The sequence below is a fragment of the Patella vulgata genome, chromosome 1 (genome assembly GCF_932274485.2).
Source record: "Patella vulgata chromosome 1, xgPatVulg1.2, whole genome shotgun sequence".
NCBI classification, from domain to species: domain Eukaryota; kingdom Metazoa; phylum Mollusca; class Gastropoda; family Patellidae; genus Patella; species Patella vulgata.
Genome location: NC_065879.2, coordinates 16,435,588 through 16,457,930, shown reverse-complemented (window position 1 = coordinate 16,457,930; position 22,343 = coordinate 16,435,588). Strand labels below are relative to the sequence as shown.

General features: G+C 34.7%; 1 protein-coding gene across 1 annotated transcript; it reads left to right on the top strand.

Annotated features, from left to right (window-relative positions):
- The first annotated feature begins 725 nt into the window (after positions 1–725).
- On the top strand, positions 726–21,957 carry LOC126828642 (cytosolic phospholipase A2). Its single transcript, XM_050558532.2, has 17 exons — positions 726–823; positions 3,383–3,436; positions 3,962–3,986; positions 4,623–4,704; positions 5,501–5,647; positions 6,075–6,190; positions 6,712–6,749; positions 7,778–7,910; positions 8,576–8,712; positions 9,774–9,996; positions 11,586–11,700; positions 12,489–12,626; positions 14,083–14,184; positions 15,234–15,557; positions 16,655–16,833; positions 18,441–18,627; positions 19,773–21,957. Exons 2-17 carry the CDS (start codon positions 3,420–3,422, stop codon positions 20,123–20,125), a joined length of 2,316 nt encoding a protein of 771 aa, XP_050414489.1. The 5' UTR covers positions 726–823; positions 3,383–3,419; the 3' UTR covers positions 20,126–21,957.
- Positions 21,958–22,343: the final 386 nt, after the last annotated feature.

Genomic DNA, 22,343 nt, shown 5'->3' with positions numbered 1-22,343 from the left:
GACGAAAAAGCGAAGTTTCGTGTGTACATTGGTGCACACGTATAGGATCTCTTGACAGTTGGAATTCGATATAAGAGTAGATCATAGTGCCGCTGCCTGGGCAAAATTTCCCTCATAGCACACTGTATGGGGTATGCCTGTCTTCATTAGCCCAGTCAGTGCACAACAGTAGGATGTTAATTAAACCGCCATTTCATTTCATTTCTCGTTTGCCTGTTTGCATTCCTCCTTTAACATTATTACATACAGCATGTTTCTCATTATTACATACAGCATTTTTCTCATTATTACATACAGCATTTTTCTCATTATTACATTCTCATTATTACATATAGTAGTTTTTACTAATATTACATCAGATACTATATTTAGTAACAAAAGATAAAGCCTGCTTTATTTCTCAAAACCAACTTTAGATGTTTGAAAGGAGTGACTTTTAACTTTAGAAAATATAATAGGACAAAGAGTTTTTGTCAACCCTTTGTCGGAAGGACCCGAGGGTAGGGTTTAAAAATAAAAAATGTTAATATTTATATGTAGGAGTAATATTATCTTACAACATTAAACCTTGACTCATCATATACAACATAAATTATAGGTGGAGGTTACGGTATATTGACTACTGTCTTTATAAAAAAAACCAACACTTTGTGATTTATATAGAATGACGATTGAAATATCTCGATTGATAGTAATAGTTGACACATGTAAACGATGGTAGTTAGTTCTTCACTGTATTGATGGCCACTTCAGATTTCTAAAATTTGGACTACAAGCTTGAAGAAATATTGATTAAATAGCTGATTGCTAACAGTTGACACAGGTAAATTGTGGTATGGACCAAACCAACTCAATATTTACTTCTTTGCGGTTTTGATGACCACTTATGACTTCTAAAATTAAGATTACAAGCTTTTTTGAGATGAGCATTCAAGTATTTTCTGTTTGAAATAATTTTTTTCCCCACAAATTGACATACTATTGTCTTGTTATAAAGTTAAGACTTTGTGATGTATATTATGTATGGGATGTTATGTCGCTATTTTAAAATCAGTATATACAATATGACAGTTGAAATGATTGATGTAATATCTGATTGCTGATAGTTGACACTGTTAGAACACGATAGAACATCTTTATATAACCAAACTAATTTAAGACTTAGTTCTTAGGAGTCCTGATAAATACATGGGACATGACTATATTTTAAAATCAGTATATGTATATAGAATGACAGTCGAAATTATTGAAGGAATCTTTGATTGCCAATAGTTGACACAGGTAAAGCAACTTAATATTTCGTTCTTCACAGTCTTGATAATGGTCACTTAAGATTTCCAAAATTTGGATAAGCTTTTTAGAAGAGCATCCAAGTATTTTCACTTAAAAATGATTTTTTTTTCACAAAGATTTGGTGAAGAGCAACAAAGTATTTTTTGTCTTAAATTACTATATTTGTCTTAAATTAATATTTTTTATCATAAATTGTTATTTTATCAGCATTTTATGTCTTAAATTGTTATTTTATTAGTATTTTTTTGTCTTAAATTGTTATTTTTTTATTAGTATTTTTTGTCTTAAATTGTTATTTTATTAGTATTTTTTGTCTTAAATTGTTATTTTTTTATTAGTGTCTTATGTCTTAAACTGTTATTGTTTCTTTAAGAAATAGAAAGCAAAATTTTAATAGATGTTTCCGACAAACCAAAAGTTAAAGTGAGGGTGAGAAATAGGTTTTATTATCCACTCATAGTTGCTAGACTGACATATGTTACAATTTTATTTCAATAATTTTAGGTCTTCAGCAGTGGGACGTTAGAAAGACGACCCTACTTGGGATCGAAACCAAACACTTGACTCAATGACAAACAGAATGATCTAAAGCGCACACATTAGACAACTCAACCACCCCTCACTCCCCAGAGAGAGAGAGAGAGAGATGGGGTTTAATGTCCACTCATAAGGTCTGTCATTGAATCAACTGGTGTGGTTTCGATTCCCGATTGTATGTGACAAGGAGTATGGTCGCCTAGCCAACCTCATGGGTTTTCTCTGGGTCCTCTGGTTTCCTCCCACGACTAAAGATCCCTATGTGCAAGTGAATTATTGAAATAAAATTGAACTATATGTTAGTCCCAAAAGGACGTAGTTTGTGTTGAGTGGATGTTAAATCCCATTTCTATCTTTCTCTCTCCCCCATGGTGTACCAAGTTCATTACATGGACTGGATTCCATAGTGCGAATGCGTAGAAAATTGTTATCTTGATTTTAACACAAAAAAAAACCCCTAAAGTTATCAGTTCAGTGAATTTACAGTGAGTCAGTGTTTGTACCAAGACCATTATATGAACAGGATTCTACACTGCTGCTGTTGCGTAGAAAATTATTATCATGATCCTGTATAACAATGAAAAATCATAACTTATCAGTTCAGCGAGTTTACTACACAGTGACTCAATGGATAATATAGCATATCTCTGTATTTCCCAGTTTGGAAATTTACAATATCACCTACATAGACAGTTTTAGGGCCTGTATATCAGATAATTACTGGGTTACTAGTGTCACAGACCCTATAGTGTATTATAGGGTCCATGGTAGGGTTAGCATATAAATAAAGGTGGCATAGACAGAGTAGTTATATGTTATAGAGTGTCAAGATGAACGCTACAGATATTTCATTTTGAGGTCTTCTATTTATTATTACAACACAAGATTCCATGACAACTGGCTGGTAGCTGGTATATATGCTGAATAGGGCATCTGTAAGGGTTTGTAGCAGGGACAAACAGGGTTTTAAGTTTTATGTTGTCGAGTCCAAGATGAACCCTAATAAGCATCTATATTTTTGACATCATTTATATAATAATTTAATAAATGACATTTTCACACAGATAAGATGACATTGTATTTTTTTAGTAGTTATTGGGATAGGGAATACAAAAGATATTTCATTTTGAGCTCTTCTTATTTCAACCTCTAGAATGATGGTCGAAATGCCGAAAGATAATTGACGTCAATGCAGGGCTTTAATTTCAAAATTTTGTCAACCAATCTATTTTAGACAAATGTTTTTATACTCAGAATAGCAAGATCGTTTTCCTCCAAAATATGACAATTTTTAGTCTAAGCCCATTTTTCAAATTAACGATATTTATTGTGTTGAGATTCTAATTTCCAGTCATGTTAATTGACTGACAGGTAAAAACCTCTCCGGCCAGCCAGCCAAAACTCGCTATGATGAATGATACTATTTTTTTTTTCAGTTCAACTTTATTAACCTTTATGAATACTCGCATGATTAAATGTTGTTTTGGATAATTTAGACATTTGTACCTGTTATTGTCTGTGCAACTTATGGACATATTATTTTATTTTTCAGTGCAAGGACTGGAAGAAGAAGTAGTCTACCCGTCAACATGAACTTTAATAATCGGTAAATAAATTTTCAATGATAAGTATACTCGTACAGATGGCATCGCTGTTTTAGCTATGCTATAACCTTTGTTAAAATATTGTACTAGTAAGTGCAGGAGAACCACACTACATGCAAAACAAAACTGTTGATCATGAGCTGTTGAGACAACCCCGCGGACAAGACAAACTACACAGATATTGTAAGAAATAAACAACAAATATCAAACCATGTGAATGGATCTGGAGGGGGGGGGGGCAGCTGTAAGCGGCGTCCACTGCACTGTACAGACTTCACTCCAAATGAAGAAAAGATTTAGGACAGTTTCAAACACTTTGGATTATTATCAAAAATATTTGGGAATTAGATACATTGGTTATATTGAGACTAACATATTGTAAATTATTGCTAAGATAATACTAAAATAAAATAAAAAATAAGACAATTTGTCTGGAATATCGGTGGAAGCGGACATTAAACACCACGAACAATAACAGCACTTTTCACTTATTAATAAAATCAAGTTTTTATTATTTCTTTTTTCAGATTTGATCCATTTAATGTTTTTGAGGTATGTTTAAATAAAACATTTATTATTCAATATCAAATGATTACAGCTACCCAAAATGGCCACACAGTGTGCTATGAGTGACATTTTGCCCGGGCAGCGGCACTATGGCCTACTCTTTCATATATATCGAATTCCAACTGCCAAGGGATCTTTTACGTGCAGGCCAATGTATACACGGAAACTCAGTTTTTCGTCCCATCCAAACGACTGAACAGCTGTCCTTGTCAGGCCCTCTGTCCTGCACCACTGACAAGGGGGAAACCACGTCGGAAAATCACAATGAACGTTAAACCTAATTTCATACTCAAATGATTACAAGAAGTGAAACAATGATGAACTATGCAGTTATATTCTTCGCCAATGTGAAGGGGGGGTTGGGTGGTCGAATGGTCTAAGGTGTGCACTTTAAATCATAAGGTCTAATCATTTCTATGCGCAAGCACATTTTTGAAATAAAATAAAACCATATGTTAGTTCCAAAATGACCAATTTGTGTCAAGTGGATGTTAATCCCCATTTTTCTCTCTCTCTCTCTCTCTCGCCAATACAATGTAAACTCTGTGAGAAGAATCACCAGCAATTATTATGTCATGTTGTCTTAGGTGAAATTAAATGGTTTTTTTTTTTATTTTGTAGGTAAAGCATCGACCACCAACAATTTTAACAATAAAAGTTTTAAAAGGTTATAATATAACAAAAGGATGGGCAAAAGATTGGAGTAAGTTTATTTCATTTATTAAAATCTCACTAGATCTTTGTTTTCAGTGTCATTAAGTCATTTTAATATAGTTAGTGTCATAAAGTCAATTAAATATAGTCAGTCATTAAGTCATTTAAATATAGTTGTAGTCATTCTAGCCATTTTAATATAGTTGGGGAGTTGGATGGCCGAATGGTTAGCACGTGCGCGCTGTATCATAAGGTCTGTCGTTGAGTTAACTGGCGTAGTTTTGATACCCTGGTTCTACGTGACGAGGAGTAGGGTCGCCTGTCCACAAGCAAATTATTGAAATAAAATTGAACCATATGTTAGTCCCAAAATGACCTGGTTTGTGTCGAGTTGATGTTAAACCCCATTTCTCTTTCTCTCTCTCTTTAATATAGTCATAGTCATTGTAGCGATTTTAATATAGTCAAAGTTATTTTAGCGATTTTAATACAGTTATAGTCAATTTAATACTGCTATAGTCAATTTAATACTGTTATAGTCAATTTAATATTGTTATAGTCAATTTAACATGTTTGTATTCAATTTAACATAGTTGTATTCAATTTAACATAGTTGTATTCAATTTAACATAGTTGTATTCAATTTAACATAGTTGTATTCAAAAACCTAGACTTGTTATTAAATTAAATGTAGTTTACCATGTTTACCAGTTGGTAAAGTTCTGCTGCCCGAAACACGTCCTGGATTAAAGCACTTCATTTCAATACAAGTCTTGCCAAGTTTGTTGTGTTGGGAATCAATTAAAGAGAAAGTGATTTAAACTGATTATATATTTTGTTTTCAGTGGATACACCCGATCCATATGTTATATTATCTATAAAAACAGCTCCAAACAGTTGGCAGAAAACAACCGTCAAAGATAACGATATAAATCCTGTTTGGGATGAAACATTCACTTTCTTTCTTGATCCAGTAAACACCAATGTCTTAGGTAAACTTTATTTTACCATTTTGTAATGTGGGGCCCAGTCAAAGGGTCATCCAATGCAATTGTCAGAAATTTTCATAGGAGATGATGACTCCCAAATACACAGGTTAATGTGTTATATATGGCCCAGTCAAAGGGTCGTCCATTGCAACTGACAGAAATTTTCATAGGACCTGATGACTCCCAAATTTTAATGTACTGTATTAATTTCAGTTAAAAAAATTATAATTTTCAAATTTTGTCTGGACAGCATCACTACTCTTGTCTTATATCGAATACCAACTGTTAAGGGTTCTTTTAAGTGCACACCATTTTTTTACACGGGACCTCAGTTTTTTGTTGCATCCCACCTTTATAAGGGCTACATGTATATGTAGTATAGTGAAGATTGGTGTTGAGATATAATATATTGTTTGTATATTTTATATAGAGATATCGTTAATGGATGCTAACTACACAATAGATGAACATCTGTGCATGAGAGAAATTTCACTGAACGATATACCGTTACAAACTAAAATACGCAAAAAAATACAATTTAATGACGTAAGTACAGAGAATAATTCTTAGATTCAATTTATATAAACCATTAACTTTCCTCAGGGTTGGCAACTACACTAAGGTTAGTCCGAGGCTGAAATTTGGGTATAATTGTAAGTGCAGGAGGACTGCACTACACACTAACAAAACCGATAAGACAAACCCACGGACAAGACAAACTGCACAGACATTGGAAGAAATAAACAACAGATATGAAATAAAGTGAATGGATCTGAGGTCCAGCCATTACTGTACAGTCCCAGACCAGTAATGATACTATCAATGATTTACAAGAAAGACACAGTAATGCGACAGATCTTGACTGTGGTCGTCTTCTGAATGGCGATAGTCTACCAGTCAATGTCATGACTTTAACATTAATAAGGTCAATAATCATGATAAATTGTAACAGTAGGAGGTTAAAACCCATTTCAATTCATCCATTTTCTCTGATCCTCCTGATCTAACTCCAAAATGCACTGAAGGCTATTTGTTCCTGAATGTGAAATGTTTATATTTTATTTCAGACATCAGAAGTGGAAATAGAAATGTTTGCAGTTGTCGAGTGAGTATTTCTCTTACTTGAATACAAAAACTTTAGAGATTGAACAAGAATTTATAGTGCGCCCTGGAGCACCTTATTAGCTCGAATGCTCAGAGCTATTATTATTATACCAACATTTCATCAGTCTGAGACCAAGACGACAGACATATTGACACAAGTGACAGTTGTGGCCGCAGAACCTTGTGGACACTACCAAATTGCTTTCTGGGTTGATATCCAATATTCCACTGCATGGTGCTAATTGTACCAACAATTGTTGTCTGTATGTCGAATGACGAGCATAAACAATTGAAGTTTTCTGCAATTATACGGTGTGAATGTCATAAGATGTCACTGAAGTGACCAAATGAGTAATAACAATAGCATCTCATTTTAAATAGCTTGCCCATTTCACATACAATTACCTTAAAGGCTGTCGATAGAACATCCACCAATTAAAGATGTTGGTACATCTATTTAGAAATGTTTTGCATATTTGGCAATTAAATGGAGAACCGAATACAGAATCTGTGATAATCCTATGAAAATAGTTCATGAACATCTTGTAAAGTTCTTTGCTTGGAGAATATTACTTATAAATTATTATATCCTCTGATCCCTAACTGTATCACTGAGATCTGTACCAAGGATTCGGCCACCATTCTAGTAGTATGAGGTTAATGCATCAAAGTCTTGCATTTTATGGGTGTTGGCTGGATGGTTAACACGTGCGCGTTACACCACACGATCTGTCATTGAACGAAGTGGTTTCGATTTCCCGATTGTACGTGACAAGGAGTAGAGTTGCCTGTCCAACATCGTGGGTTTTCTCAGGGTCCTCCGGTTTCCTTCCATTGCTAAAGACCCCTATGTGCAAGTGAATTACATGTATTGAAATAAAATTGAAACATAGGTTAGTCCCGAAATAACCTAGCTCGTGTCAAGTGGATGTTAAACCCTATTTCTCTCTCTCCCTCTTGGATTTTTTTTATAGTGTTAAATATCAGGAAAGGATAAAAAACCTATCATTGTTTTTTTTTTGTTTTCAGTGATAATCCTAAATTACGATATAGTTTAGCTTTATGTGATGAAGAAAAAGAGTTTGTTAGTCTAAGGAAGAGGAAGATCTTTCTAGCCATGAAATCTATTTTAAAGGAAGATAGTCCGAGAAACGTGAGAGAGGTAGGTTATTCATTTATACACATATTAGATGGACGGCATTACCCCGACTACAAAAAAACTATGAAATATGAAATATTAGAAAATGACACACATGAAATCTATTTTAAAGGAAGATAGTCTGAGAAATGTGAGAGAGGTGGGTTATTCAAATAAACACACATTAGATGAACGACATTACCAAACAAACTATGAAATATTAGAAAACAATACACATGTCTAACCCACTCCACTTACCCCAATTATAAACAAATTATGAAATATTAGAGAAAAATAAAAAATGAAATTTCTTCAATATCACTTTTGTGAGTTGTTTTTTTTGAGAATTGTTTCCCTCTTTGTTTTTTTGAGTAAAGCCTGTATCACAACTGGTCTGGGTGTGTACAGCGGATCTAATAATAATATGTCCATTTAAAAAGAGCTATATCCAAAAAAAGTCTCTAATAATATAATTTAAACAGATAAGTTTTCAAGTCAGATTTGAATTTATTAAGTGATCTGTAGTCTTTTGATTTGATATATATACATTTGATGTTTATATTTTGCAATGGTTGTGCATATAGTGTGTATGTCTTGTCGGTGGGTTTATCTTATTGTTTTTTTTATGCGTGGTGCAGTCCTCCTGCACTTAGTATTGGAATAATAAAAGTCTAACCTTTATTTAACAGGTACCAACTATTGGTGTACTTGGATCTGGAGGAGGTTTCCGAGCTATGACAGCGTTTAGTGGTGTATTAACAGCGTTAGTTGATAGTCATATACTAGACATGGCTACTTATGTGGTTGGTTTATCTGGATCTGCCTGGTAAGAAAAATATTAAAATATTTGACATTAGATTTAACAGAAATCTGGAAAATTAAAATGCATGAACACCAATTAAGTTTGTCATTAATAGATTTGTATGCTGGAAAATAAATAAAATTGGATCTGACAATCTACAGAGATATACAAAGAGCATAACATGTCACAATCATGTGATAATTGGGTTGGGTTGACCATTTCAATGTTTTTCTGGGAATCTATATGACTATGCTGTGAAGTCATTTTCTTAGGTGATTTCCCCAAATCATGCCTCAAACTCATGTCTGTTTAAGTGATGAATATTAACCAACACACCTCTTCGATGCTTGCAAAAGGCACAAAAAGGGGAATAGAAACAATAGCTATCAAATAGTTACCCGTTTCCATCCTTTTAGTACATCCATGCCAAAAATGAGAAGATTTTGATGTGTCAAGGGAGACAACTCCTGATTAAAATTTCTCTAGTCATTATGCATATGTATCAAGTTACATTGGAACATATATTTCAATTTTTGAAAAGAACAGAAACAGTCTGTTGTCTTGCCACTGTCTCAGCAATATAATTCAATCATCAAAAATAAAATTCTATTCACTCATTTAATAAAATATGATGTGTCAAGGGAGATCTGGTCACCACTACTCTTGACTTATTGAAAGGTTTTGAAAGTTTTTCTTATCTCTTGCAATGACTTGAATTGTCTAGAAGGACCTTTATTCTTGTCAATGTCAAAATAATGCTTTTGAAAGGAGATTTTTCTTTTTTATTGTATTTAAATTAGCCCTAAAAGTACATGCGATAATAATCAATATTATTATGAGATTTTTTTTTACCCTATTGTAAGGCCTAAATATCCAATTTGCACCCTTCATTAGCTGAGTAATTCCAAATGTCAAGGTTTCTTTTACAAGGATGTTGATTACACAGACGGACCACATTATTTTGTTTTATCTGTACCACGCTGTAAAATCCTGAGGAACTGGGATCTCCGCCATGCCCTGCCATGTCCCTGTATGGTTCCTATTTTACCATATTAGAAAAATATACCTGTATTTATATTTAACAGGTATATATCTCAATTATATTCCAATCCTGAGTGGCCACTCAAAACTCCCGGTGATTTAAATCAACAACTCAAACTAAACATAGATTCAAGTCCCTTCTGGTTAATCAAGCCTCAAAGTATGTACAGATATATGAAATTAATCATGGAAAAACGACGACATGGACAACCAGTCTCTTTTACTGATTTTTTTGGTCACCTTGTAGGAGAAACTATACTGAAAGGGGTAAGTCCACTGTTTTAGTGTCTTAAATTTTTGAGGTTGTTCCTTAAATTTGTCAAAGATTTTTATGGTCGAAGCAGATCATGAAATATTCTTGCCTCATACACAATTAACATTTGGGTGCATTTTTTTAGGACTTTTCTTGAAACGAAAAGAAATGAAATGAAATGGGGTTAACGTCCTACTGTTCTTCTCCTACTACTGGTGATACACCATACAGTGTGCTACGAGGAAAATTTTGTCTGGACAGCAGGACTAAAGCCAACTCTTTTATCGAATTCCAACTGCTAAGGAATATTTTACATGCACACCAACGTGTACACAAGGCCTAGGCTTTGATCCTATCCAAACAACTAGGTGCTGTCCTTGCCAGGCCTTCTGCCCTGCACCACTGACTTGGGGAAACCATGCTGGAAAATCCCAGAGAACTTTTTCTGCCAATACCTGAATCGAAACCTTGACTTCCTGGTAACTCTTCTACGAGGTTTTGATTAATCAGGATGCTGTTATCCCAAGAAAATCATTCAAGGGTCTGACTGAACTAAGAGAAATGGGACCATGGTTTCCATGATGGATGGAGGATGGTCATACTAATTTGAATTTTTGTTCTTTAGGAACATATTTCAAAGTATTGCTTTTTATTTAAAAAAACCCAACATTACTTGGTTGCAGGACCGTGGTGATAGTTAGTTTGTGAGTACAGATACTCATGCGCCACTTGATTATTTGTGCCATCCTTATTTTAAGCGCCACTACTTACTATCATAAAAAAATTTATTTCGCATAGAATTTTGCCAAAGAAAAAATAAATGTTGAAGAAATTTAGAAAAGAGAATACAGTGGGCCAAATCTGAGGAGTTTTCAGAATGTCAAGTGGGGGTCTGGGGTGGGGTACATGATTTATCAACAGAAGTCTTACCTATTAGAAATATTCAAATTGCCTTTTAGAAATATTCTCAGATATACTAGAAAATGGACCTTTGATTTTACCATTAAATTGCCTTTTAGAAATATTCTCAGATATACTAGAAAATGGACCTTTGATTATACCATTCTCCAAATTTTCTCAAGGTCCCCACCACGTCCCCGCTTGGTTGCTTTTCACCAAAGCTTTTAGTTCAAATTTCCAAGTTTTTAAATCTATTTATCAAAACCCTGAAGAAATTCAACTACATCGGATTAATTGGTGTATCTTTCTTCCTTATATTAACCTGTTAAGCGTGACGTTTTTAAAACGTTAAATACCCCCTATTGTGTAATTAATTTGACGAAGTGACGAAGAACTATATACTATGTTCTAAGAATAGGTTGGGGAAAATACCTCCAATGCGTTATATTACGCCCTACACACAGTGAGTGGCTGTTGTCTAGGACGTAATATAACATCCTACACATGCTGTGATCGTGGGGGAATTCCCAAGGGATTCCCCCACATGACGAACTATGTTCTAAGAATAGGTTGGGGAAAATACCTCCAAGGCGTTATATTACGCCCTACACACAGTGAGTGGCAGTTGTCCAGGACGTTATATAATGACCTACGCACTTAACGGGTTAATGTTAGTTATATAAACTGTATTTTATATTTTTAGAGATTAGAAAGTCGGTTATCAGATCAGCAGAGTAAAGTAAATGAAGGGTCAATACCGATGCCGATATATACATGTTTACATGTTAAAAAACATGTTTCAGCCATGATCTTTCACGGTAAGAATATCTTTTCACAATAACTTTGCAAGCTGTTTATGTCATGTCACAATAACTTAACGAGCTGTTTATGTCATGTCACAATAACTTTAAGAGCTGTTTATGTCATGCCACAATAACTTTAAGAGCTGTTTATGGCATGCCACAATAACTTTAAGAGCTGTTTATGTCATGTCACAACAACTTTACGAGCTGTTTATGTCATGTCACAACAACTTTAAGACTTGTTTATGTCATGTCACAACAACTTTATGAGCTGTTTATGTCATGTCACAATAACTTTAAGTTCACAAAGAACAATTATTATATGTTCTACTCCTAAAAATGTAAGAACTTTTAAGACTTTTGAAGAGATCAAAATTTCCCTCATAGTACACTACATGACTTAATGGCTAATGACATGAAACAGGGTTTAACGTCCTACTTTTCTGCACCAACTGGGCTAATGAAAATGGGCAAACACAGTGTGCTATGAGGGAAATTGAAGCTTCTTTTTTGTGCATGCTAATGAGTACACAGGACATCGGTTTTTTTTTGTCCCACACTGTCTTTGCCAGGCCATCCGCCCTACACCACTGACTTATGCCCGTCTACATTAGCTAGATTAATTATCATTTATTATGTCAAAAATGATCCCCGAAATGTTTTGAAACTATTTATTTTCAGGTCTACTAAAAAAGAATTATGGCACCTGGGCCTGCAACCCAATAGATAGCATCTCTGATTTACACATTTTTCTATGTGTATATTCTAAAAATAATTATTTAATTATTCACATCTTCTTACAGAATGGATGGAATTCTCACCATTTGAAATAGGAATGCCAAAATATGGAACTTTTATGAAACCAGGTCTTTTTGGAAGCAAATTTTTTATGGGCCAGTTAGTGAAATCCTTTCCTGAACCACCTTTACATTTTCTTCAAGGTAAACAACTTTCTAAATTATTGAAAATTGCTTGACAAGTTGAATCGGGGGGTTGGATGACCGAATGGTTAGCATGCGCGCACTGTATTATACGGTCTGTCATTGAGTCAACTGGTGGGGTTTCGATTCCCCAGTTGTACGTGACAAGGCGTAGGGTCGCCTGTCCAACCTAGTAGGTTTTCTCTGGGTCCTCCAGTTTCCTCCCACTGCTAAAGACCCCTGTGTGAGTCCAAAAATGACCTAGTTTGTGTCGACTGGACGTTAAACCCCATTTCTCTCTCTCTCTCTCTCTCTCTCTCTCTTGACAAGTTGAATCTCTAAAAGGAATATCATTCCAAAATGGTTTAATTCCTTTGATATTTTTTTCCCGCGTGGTTTCCCCTTGTCAGTGATGCAGGACGGAGGGCCTGACAAGGACAACTGTCTAGTCCTTCGGATGGGCCAAAAAACCGAGGTCCCGTGTACAAATTGGCACGCACGTAAAAGATCCCTTGGCAGTTGGAATTCGATATAAGAGTAGGTAATAGCGCCGCTGCCCGGGACAAATTTTCCTCATAGCACACTGTATGGCATATGCCCGTCTTTATTAGCCCAGTTTAGGAGCAAAACAGTAGGACGTTAAACCCCATTTCATTTCAATCGCTTCGATATTTTGTTTTTGGTTTCTTAATTTAATATTAAATAATCAATTTGAGTAGATTTATTGTGGTTTAAACCCTAAGAAATTAGATTTGTCCAAAAAAAGCAAATAAGGATCAGGAGTTTTAAATTCCAATTGACTAAATTTTCCTATAGAACAAATGATACTACTGTTCAATTATGAGAAATTGTCCAGCGTGGTTCTCCCTTGTCAGTGATGAAGGACGGAGAGGCTGACAAGGAAAGCTGTCTAGTTGTTCAGATGGGACGAAAAACCGAGGTCCCGTGTACACATTGGCGTGCACGTAAAAGATCCCTTGGCAGTTGGAATTGACTCGAGTGGCCATTTCTTTATCAACACCGTGAACAACTATACAGAAGTTTTATGAATAGTTTAAAAACATTTATTTTTTTAGGAGCTTTCTCTTCTTAAAATCTCTTTATTACTGCTATTATGTATATTTATATTTTATTCGTATTCTTTTAATTGTAACATTGTAAAACACCCTTGAACAATTGTATGAAAGAGGGGGCTATATAAATTTTGTAATAATAATAATAAAATAAAAATAGAACTAAAAATTAAATTCGATTAGCCTTAGGGTAAGTTTTAAATATTTTGTTTATTTAGGGAAAGTTTTAAATATTTTGTTTATTTTGTTTGCTATAGTTAGGATCTGTCTTCCACCATAAGAGAAAGAATTATATTTTTTGACAGTATTTTAAAATGGATTTAACTATGAAAAATTATATTGTTTGGCTGTATTTTAGGATGGATTTCACTATGAAAAATTGTATTTTGTGACTGTATTTTCAGGTATTTGGGGCAGTGCATTTTGTATTCAGTTTAAACGTTTATTACAAGATGATAAGAAAGTGGATGTAGCCCAATTGATGAGGCAAGAAAGAGAAGAATTAGGTAGGACAATTATACCCACATATAATCCCTAGTTACAATAATACCCACAAATAATCCCTAGTTACAATAATACCCACATATAATCCCTAGTTACAATCATATCCACATATAATCCCTAGTTACAATAATACCCACATATAATCCCTAGTTACAATAATACCCACATATAATCCCTAGTTACAATAATACCCACATATAATCCTAGTTACAATAATACACGCATATAATCCCTAGTTACAATAATACATGCATATAATCTCTAGTTACAATAATACACACATATAATCCCTAGTTACAATAATACACCCATATAATCTCTAGTTACAATTATACACACATATAATTCGGGCGATACTATATACCGAAAAACACCGAAAAACAACGGAAAACTACTGGAAAACACCGGAAAACTACCGGAAAACTACCGGAAAACATATAGTATTGTCGTATAATTCCTGTGACACGTGACAGCTAACCATTAGGTAGGACAATTGGAGGGTCTAGAGCACAAGTGATCTAACAACCAACTAAAATCCCTAGTTACAATAATACACGCATATAATCCCTAGTTACAATCATACCCACATATTTTCCCTAGTTACAATTATACACACATATAATCCCTAGTTACAATAATACACACATATAATCCCTGTGACACGTGACAGCTAGCCATTTGGTCATCCAACCCCTGAGCAAAATTTACCTAATATCAAACTGGTTGGTGCAAAAAAGTAGAATATTAAACCTCATTTCATTTCTTCTGTAAGTAAGGTATATACATGTTGATGTATGCACTGAAATGAATGTACACTAAATAGAAAACATTCCTCTTGGTAAAGGAACTCAACCTCCCGGTTAGTGAGCTACACACTAAGCTGCTCGGTGGCTCTTTGCCTTGATTTGTAAAATTTTACATATAATAAATATACGTGTATTTCTGTTTTGTGTGCAGAAAAGGAATGAATTCCCAGTCTTACTAAGACGCCATGGCTCCTTGATTTTTAAAAAAAATAATTTATAAACCTATTTTCCTTTTGTGTGTACAGAAAAGGAGCTTCAAGCAGAAATGAATTCCCAGCAAGAAGAAGACAGCGAGGCCAGTGAGACAGAAGAAAGTGACACAGAGAACAATAAAACGAAAAGAAAGTCGATAAAAGCCAAACCAAGTTCGTCTACTAACGGAGACTGTAAAGATGGAAAAAGTAAAACATTTTGGTCCGGGATGTTGGAGAAGTTATTTGATAGTACGATTTTACAAAGTATAGAAGGACGAGCTGCTATGGTGCATAATTTTATGCGTGGTTTATCAATGTCGTCCATGTACAGTTATTCCCCCTTCTCACATCAACAATCTGTCGATGAGACCCGTGGTAAATATTGTTTATTTTATCGAGGGGGTAGTTGTAGTATTAGTGGAAAAATCTCTGAAAAAGAATTTCATTTAAAGCCTCCGATTGTCATTTGAAGTACATGTATTGGTATATTTACTCTTCAAAAAAAGTAGGGGATATTGAAAGGTTGTGATATGATAAATAGTCATGGACATTTGACATGCTTTGAGAGAATGTTCACAGATGAAGAACTGATCGCCCCAACAGAACCACTGAGCTGCACATGCGACACGCAATAGCGCCATACACGTGGGAGGTGTTCATTGTCAAATTTGACACTTCAAGGAAGGGTTGATGAAAACTGCCATGTGCTGGTTTATCTATCCATGTATGCTTTCTTATCGGTTCTTGCATAAGATTTACTGTTTAGCGTATCTTTGTTTTAGTGTGTTACGTTTAATTTGATCGGGAGACGTGTTCGTCGATGTCAACATCAACCGACAGCACTGTAAGAATTGGCCGTGGCACTGCAAGAGGAGTGGGTCAGATTGCCCCAAATCGTGACTGAACAGTTGATTAGGAGCCTGCCACGACGAATTGCTGAATGTCTGAGGATTGGTGGAGCAATTACTCATTATTAAGAAAAATATCAAAAACGTCCATTTTCACTTTTGACAGCGTATCTCTTTGTGAGTGAAATGGGGCCGTCAGATAAGCTGCCCATATGAACTGTTTATGTTCATGTGTAGCCAATTGGCCTGTTATTAACATACCCTGGTTACCTCTAATAAAAACAGCAGTGCATTTCCGCAGTTTTGTATTGTTTCTGAATATCCCCTATCTTTTTTGAAGAGTATATATAATCCCTTGCAAATTGTAATATTGTGAAAGTTGAAATCTATAACTTTCCTTTATTTTATCAGGGAGTTAGATGTAGAAGTCTTAAAAAAACCAATATAATTTACAGGTCCTGATATCTTGCTTACTCCTTCCTGATTTTCCAGTTTTTATATAACTTATTTTTATATAAAACTTCCGTCTTCCTTATCCCAGTCGGAGCAGAACAGTAGGATATTAAACCCCATTTCATTTCATTTCATTTTTATATAAAACTTTGTTTGGATGTTTTATTTTAGATACGTTTGATGGTATATTTGAGATGTACCCAACAAATATAAAGAAGTTGTATGTTGTTGACGGTGGTTTAACATTCAATTCACCCTATCCACCATTACTACGACCCCAGAGAGCCGTCGATCTACTTTTATCGTTTGACTTCAGCGCTCGACCTTCTGATACAACACCTCCTTTCAAGGTCAGTATAATTTATTAAAGATTGACTTTTTAAAATGATTTTGACACAGAATATTGTTTATAAAACATCTTTTGTTTAAAGGGGAAGACCAACGATTTTCAACAAGGTTTCCATAAATCTTAAATATATATTGATAAATAATCCCCTCTGTAACACAAGCAAAAAAGTTTTTGTAAGCGAGAAATTAATTTTTATTAAACCGGAAGTGACATAGTTGGTTCAACACGCTCACTGGGCTCTAAAGAATACAGATTTGGCATAAGTTTACTGCTGTATTGTGTTCACGCGTCGTCCTTTGGCCAAAAATGTGATCAAATGGGTTGTTTATTAGGATATTATAAACACGAATTTATGTTTTTTTAAACGTTTTGTACACAAAGTCGTCGTGTAAGTTCACTCATACTGAACAGTACGATGTGCCTCAATTCACGCCACATGGCCAATTGCTTACATCACGTGGTTTAATTGACAGCTTGCAAGTGAGAGATATTTAGTCTGCTTGGATGTTTTTATGCGTGCTGAGTCTGCTGACAGTGTTTTTATTTACTTCAACGGACTTGTGGCACATGTATTCAAATAAATATATAAATTTCCAAAATATGTCAACGTCAGACACCAACGTACGTATTGGAATACATGTATAAAATAACTCTTCTATAGGTCTACATAAATGTCGTATAAACATTCGAGCCCAGCCATTCTCAAGAGGAAATGGAAGGAAAAGGGAAAAGTCGTTCACGTCGACACTATGTGCCAAAATGCACTATATATTATATGTCTCACATGCCCATAATTTTGATCAGTTTATGTTGAAAAACGCTGTCATCACGCACAAAAACATCGAAGCAGACGAAATACATGTCACTTGCAAGCTCTCAATCAAACCACGTGATGTAAACAATTAGCCATGTGGCGTGAATTGAGGCACAGCGTACTGTTCAGTATGAGTGAATTTACGCGACGGCTTTGTGTACTAAACGCTAAAAAACCCCATAAATCCGTGTTTATAATATCCTAATAAACAGCCCATTTGATCACATTTTTGGCCAAAGGACGATGCGTGAACACAATACAGCAGTAAAGTTATGCCAAATCTGTATGCTTACTATAGAGCCCAGTAAGCGTGTTGAACCAACTATGTCACTTCCGGTTTGAATAAAAATTAATTTCTTACTTACAAAAACTTTTTTGCTTGTGTTACAGAGGGGATTATTTATCAATTATATATTTAAGATTTATGGAAACCTTGTTGAAAATCGTTGGTCTCCCCCTTTAAGCCTCAGTTACATTCTTTTTGATTAAAGTGGAATTCCGGAATATTAGATAAAAAGCTGACAGTTCTGGCTATAATAGTTAGAAAATAGATAATGTAAAAGAAATACGCTGAAAATATCAGTCAAATTACTTCACTCTGAGCCGAGAAATCCTCATTTAAATAACAGTGTAGCCTTGATTGTCATTGTTACGATAATAAACAAAGTCCTGATTATCCATTTTTACGGTTAATCATCAACAGGCATTGAACTGTAGATCGACTGCAAATCTGTTGAAAATGTTAATAAATGTCCAATGTTAAAAATTAAATCAATTTTATTTGTTATTTTCAGGAATTGTTATTGGTCGAGAAATGGGCCAGATTAAATAATATTCCTTTTCCTCCGATCGACCCTACAATTGTTGATAGAGAAGGATTAAAAGAGTGCTATGTTTTTAAGGATCCTAATGACCCCCACTGTCCGACTGTTTTACATTTTACCTTAGTTAATATCACATTCCGTGAAGAGAAGATGCCAGGTAAATATCACATTTTATTACGAGAAAAAGTTTTTTTTACAAATGATTTACAATCCAACAGTGTCTGGAAGTCCTATAAGGATATAAAGTGGGGTTGGGTGGCCGAATGGTTAATGCGTGCGTGTTGGTTCAGAAGGTCTGTCATTGAGTCAAGTGGCATGGTTTCAATTCCCCGCTTGTGCATGACAAGGAGTAGGGTCACCTGTCCAACCTCGTGGGTTTTCTCCAGGTCCTCCAGTTTCCTCCCACTGATAAAATTGAACTATATGTTAGTCCTGAAATGACCCAATTTGTGTTGAGTGGATGTTAAATCCCATTTCTATCTCTCTCTATAAGAATATAGGGATCCAGCTCAGAATTTTATCGAAATAGGGTTTAACGTCCAACCTTTCTACACCAACTACTAATGAAGATGAGTATATGCCATGAAAAGTGCTGCAAAGGAAATTTTGCCCAGGAAGCATCATTTCCATCTTCTGCCTGCCAAGGGTTCTTTTATGTGCACAGCAATGTGTACATGGGCCCTCAGTTTTTGGACCTATCAAATCCTGAAAAACTTTCTCAGCCAAAACCAGGGTGAAGGCCTTTACTACCTAGTCTTATAGGTGCACGGCGATGTGTACATGGGGCCGTCAGCTTTTGGACCTATCCAAAATGCTGAAAAACTTTCTTGGCCAAAACCGGGATGAAGGAGAGAGAGGGAGAAATGGGGTTTAATGTCTACAAGACACAGACTAGGTTATTTCAGGACTAACATATGGTTTTAATTTTATTTCAATAATTCGGTTGCGCGTAGGGGTCTTTAGCAGTGGGAGGAAACCGGAGGACCCAGAGAAAACCCACGAGGTTGGACATGCAACCCTACTCCTTGTCACGTACAACCGGGGATTCGAAACCACGCCAGTTGACTCAATGACCGGGCCTCGTGATACAGTGTGCACATGCTAACCATTCGGCCATCAACCCCCCCCCCCCCCCCCCCCCCCCCGGAATGAAGGCGTTTGGTACCTAGTCATTGAGATGTTAAGTATTCACACCATAATATTTTTAATTAAACAGTTTTTACCACTGCCCAAAACAATTCAAAATAATAATTTATCAAAGTCATGAATATAACAAATGATTAAAATATTTTTTTTTAACAGGAGTAAAACGTGAAACAGAAGAAGAAAAGGAGTTTGCTAATTTTGATTTATTTGATGATCCTGAGCGACCATATTCAACATTTAATTTTAAATACACCCACCAGGCGTTTGACAGACTCACAAAGTTAACGGAATTCAACACCTTATTGTACAAAGATACGATCCTCGCCAATATTAAAGAACGAATAAAACTGCGAAGACGTCACAGTATACGTCGTCCGTGTAAAATCAGAGATATCCAGAAATTAAATCTCCGTGACAAATTCAAAGAAGGCGCTTTAGAAGCGTTCATTAGGTCGATCGATGAACAGGAGCAAGACCAGACAAGCAACGAAATCAAACCAGAATCATAATCAACTTAGCAAGGATAAATTATTATCCATGGACATCAAACTTGAAAAAAATAAATTGTTATCCTTGGACAAATTTTTATTCAGGCACATGCTACTTGTAATGGGCAAATGTTATTCATGGACATCCTACTGGAAATGAATAAATTGTTATTCATGGACATCTTACTTGAAATGAACAAATTGCTTTACATGGACTTCCTACTTGAAATGAACAAATTGCTATGCATGGACTTCTTACTTGAAATGAACAAACTGTTATTCATGGACATCCTACTTGAAATGAACAAATTGTTATTTATGGACGTTCTTTTTTAAACGAACAAATAATTATCCAAGGACCATGGACATCCTACTTGAAATGAACAAATTGTTATTCATTGACATCTTACTCGATATGAACAAATTGTTATCCATGGACTTCTTACTTGAAATGAACAAATTGTTATCCATGGATGACTACTTGAAATGAATAAATGGTTATCAATGGGCATTAAACTTGAAATGAACAAATTGTTATTTATGGATATAATACTTGAAATGAATAATTATTATTTCTGAACTACACAACTGAAATGAACAAATTAATATTCACGGACATCCTACTTAAAATCAACAAATTGTTATTTATGGACATTCTTTTTGAAATGAACAAATTATTATCGATGGACCATGGACATCCTACTTGAAATGAACAAATTGTTATCCATGGACATGTGATGTGAACACAATACAATATATACTAAAAGTAAATTATATTAATTATGATGTGATAAATATTGTTATCAACAATATGTGAATATTAAATTACATGTAGATAAATATATATTAATTTAAAAAAGTTTATTTTTGTATAAAAAATGTCAAATGCACAATATGTAAATACCCCAATATATAATTTAACATATTTTCAATATTTATTGTAAAAAAAAAGTCTTGATTCACATGACTACAATGTATAAGTAGAGCCAGGGCTGACCAGATCAAGGCAAATTTAGGGCCCTAATACCCCTCTCCCATCTTAGTATGACATTGGGGATACCAATGTATAAAGAATTAAATAGATATGGGTCCCGGAGCGATGTACCGACTGCGCCCGCTCTGCTTGGCCCTGAGAAGTGCTAAACTTGCCTATTGCAGGTCTTTTCTTGGCTTCAAGTGTTATGTAAACTATTTATTCACTTGATGACAAGTCCATAATTAACACCCTTGGCGATATAATGGCTTAGATATTGAGTGGATTAGACAATACTTGCCATTTATGCATTTAAAGATAACATTAATGTGGCTGGAGAGTGAAGACTGCTGATGAAGAACTGATAATCAAGACTTATCATGACAATGGAACTTGTCAATCGAGAATATGAACGGCAGACCAATCTGCCAATCACGGCTATTCTTGTCAAAACTTCAAACCGACATTCATAACTTCGCTCAGAATAAAGTAATTTGACTGAAATTTTGAATATATTTATTTTTCATTATCTATTTTTGAACTGTTATAGTAAAAATTTACAGCTCTTTCTCTAAATCTTGCATGATATAATGTATCTTCAATAATACATTTTGAAAGAAGCGAGAGAAATTTTTAAATTAAAAAGATATCTTGTTTAAAAAGTAACATCAAATTCTCGCGTACGACATTCCTCTAAGTAATTCCTCTTGAATTTTCTGTCGTAAAATACATAATGTAAATATTTTACTTAATCACTGTAAATACCTCAATATATATGTTTATTATAAATAATGTCTTGATTCACATTGCATACAATGCATATATATGTACTTGAACTTAATTTTCTTAAGTCAAATAAATATTACGGTAAATATTTTAATACTGTGAATAATTCAATATATACTCTTCAAAAAAAGTAGGGGATATTCAGAAACAGTACAAAACTGTGGAAATGCACTGCTGTTTTTATACGCCCACATTTTCATGTGGACGTATTATGCTGTCGCCCCTGTCTGTCCGTCCGTCCACAATTTGTTTGTGGACACTCTACAGGTCACAATTCTTATCCGATTTTAACGAAACTTGAAATATAGGTGTATCTCTAAAAGATCTCGGCTGCTTTCGATATTGGCATGTATCGGATCGAAACTTCATGGATTATGGTCCCTGTTTGTACGAAAAATCATGTTTTTGGCTTGTGGACCCTATAGAGGTCACAATTTTTATCCGATTTTGTTGAAACTTGAAATGTAAGTTTATAACCCA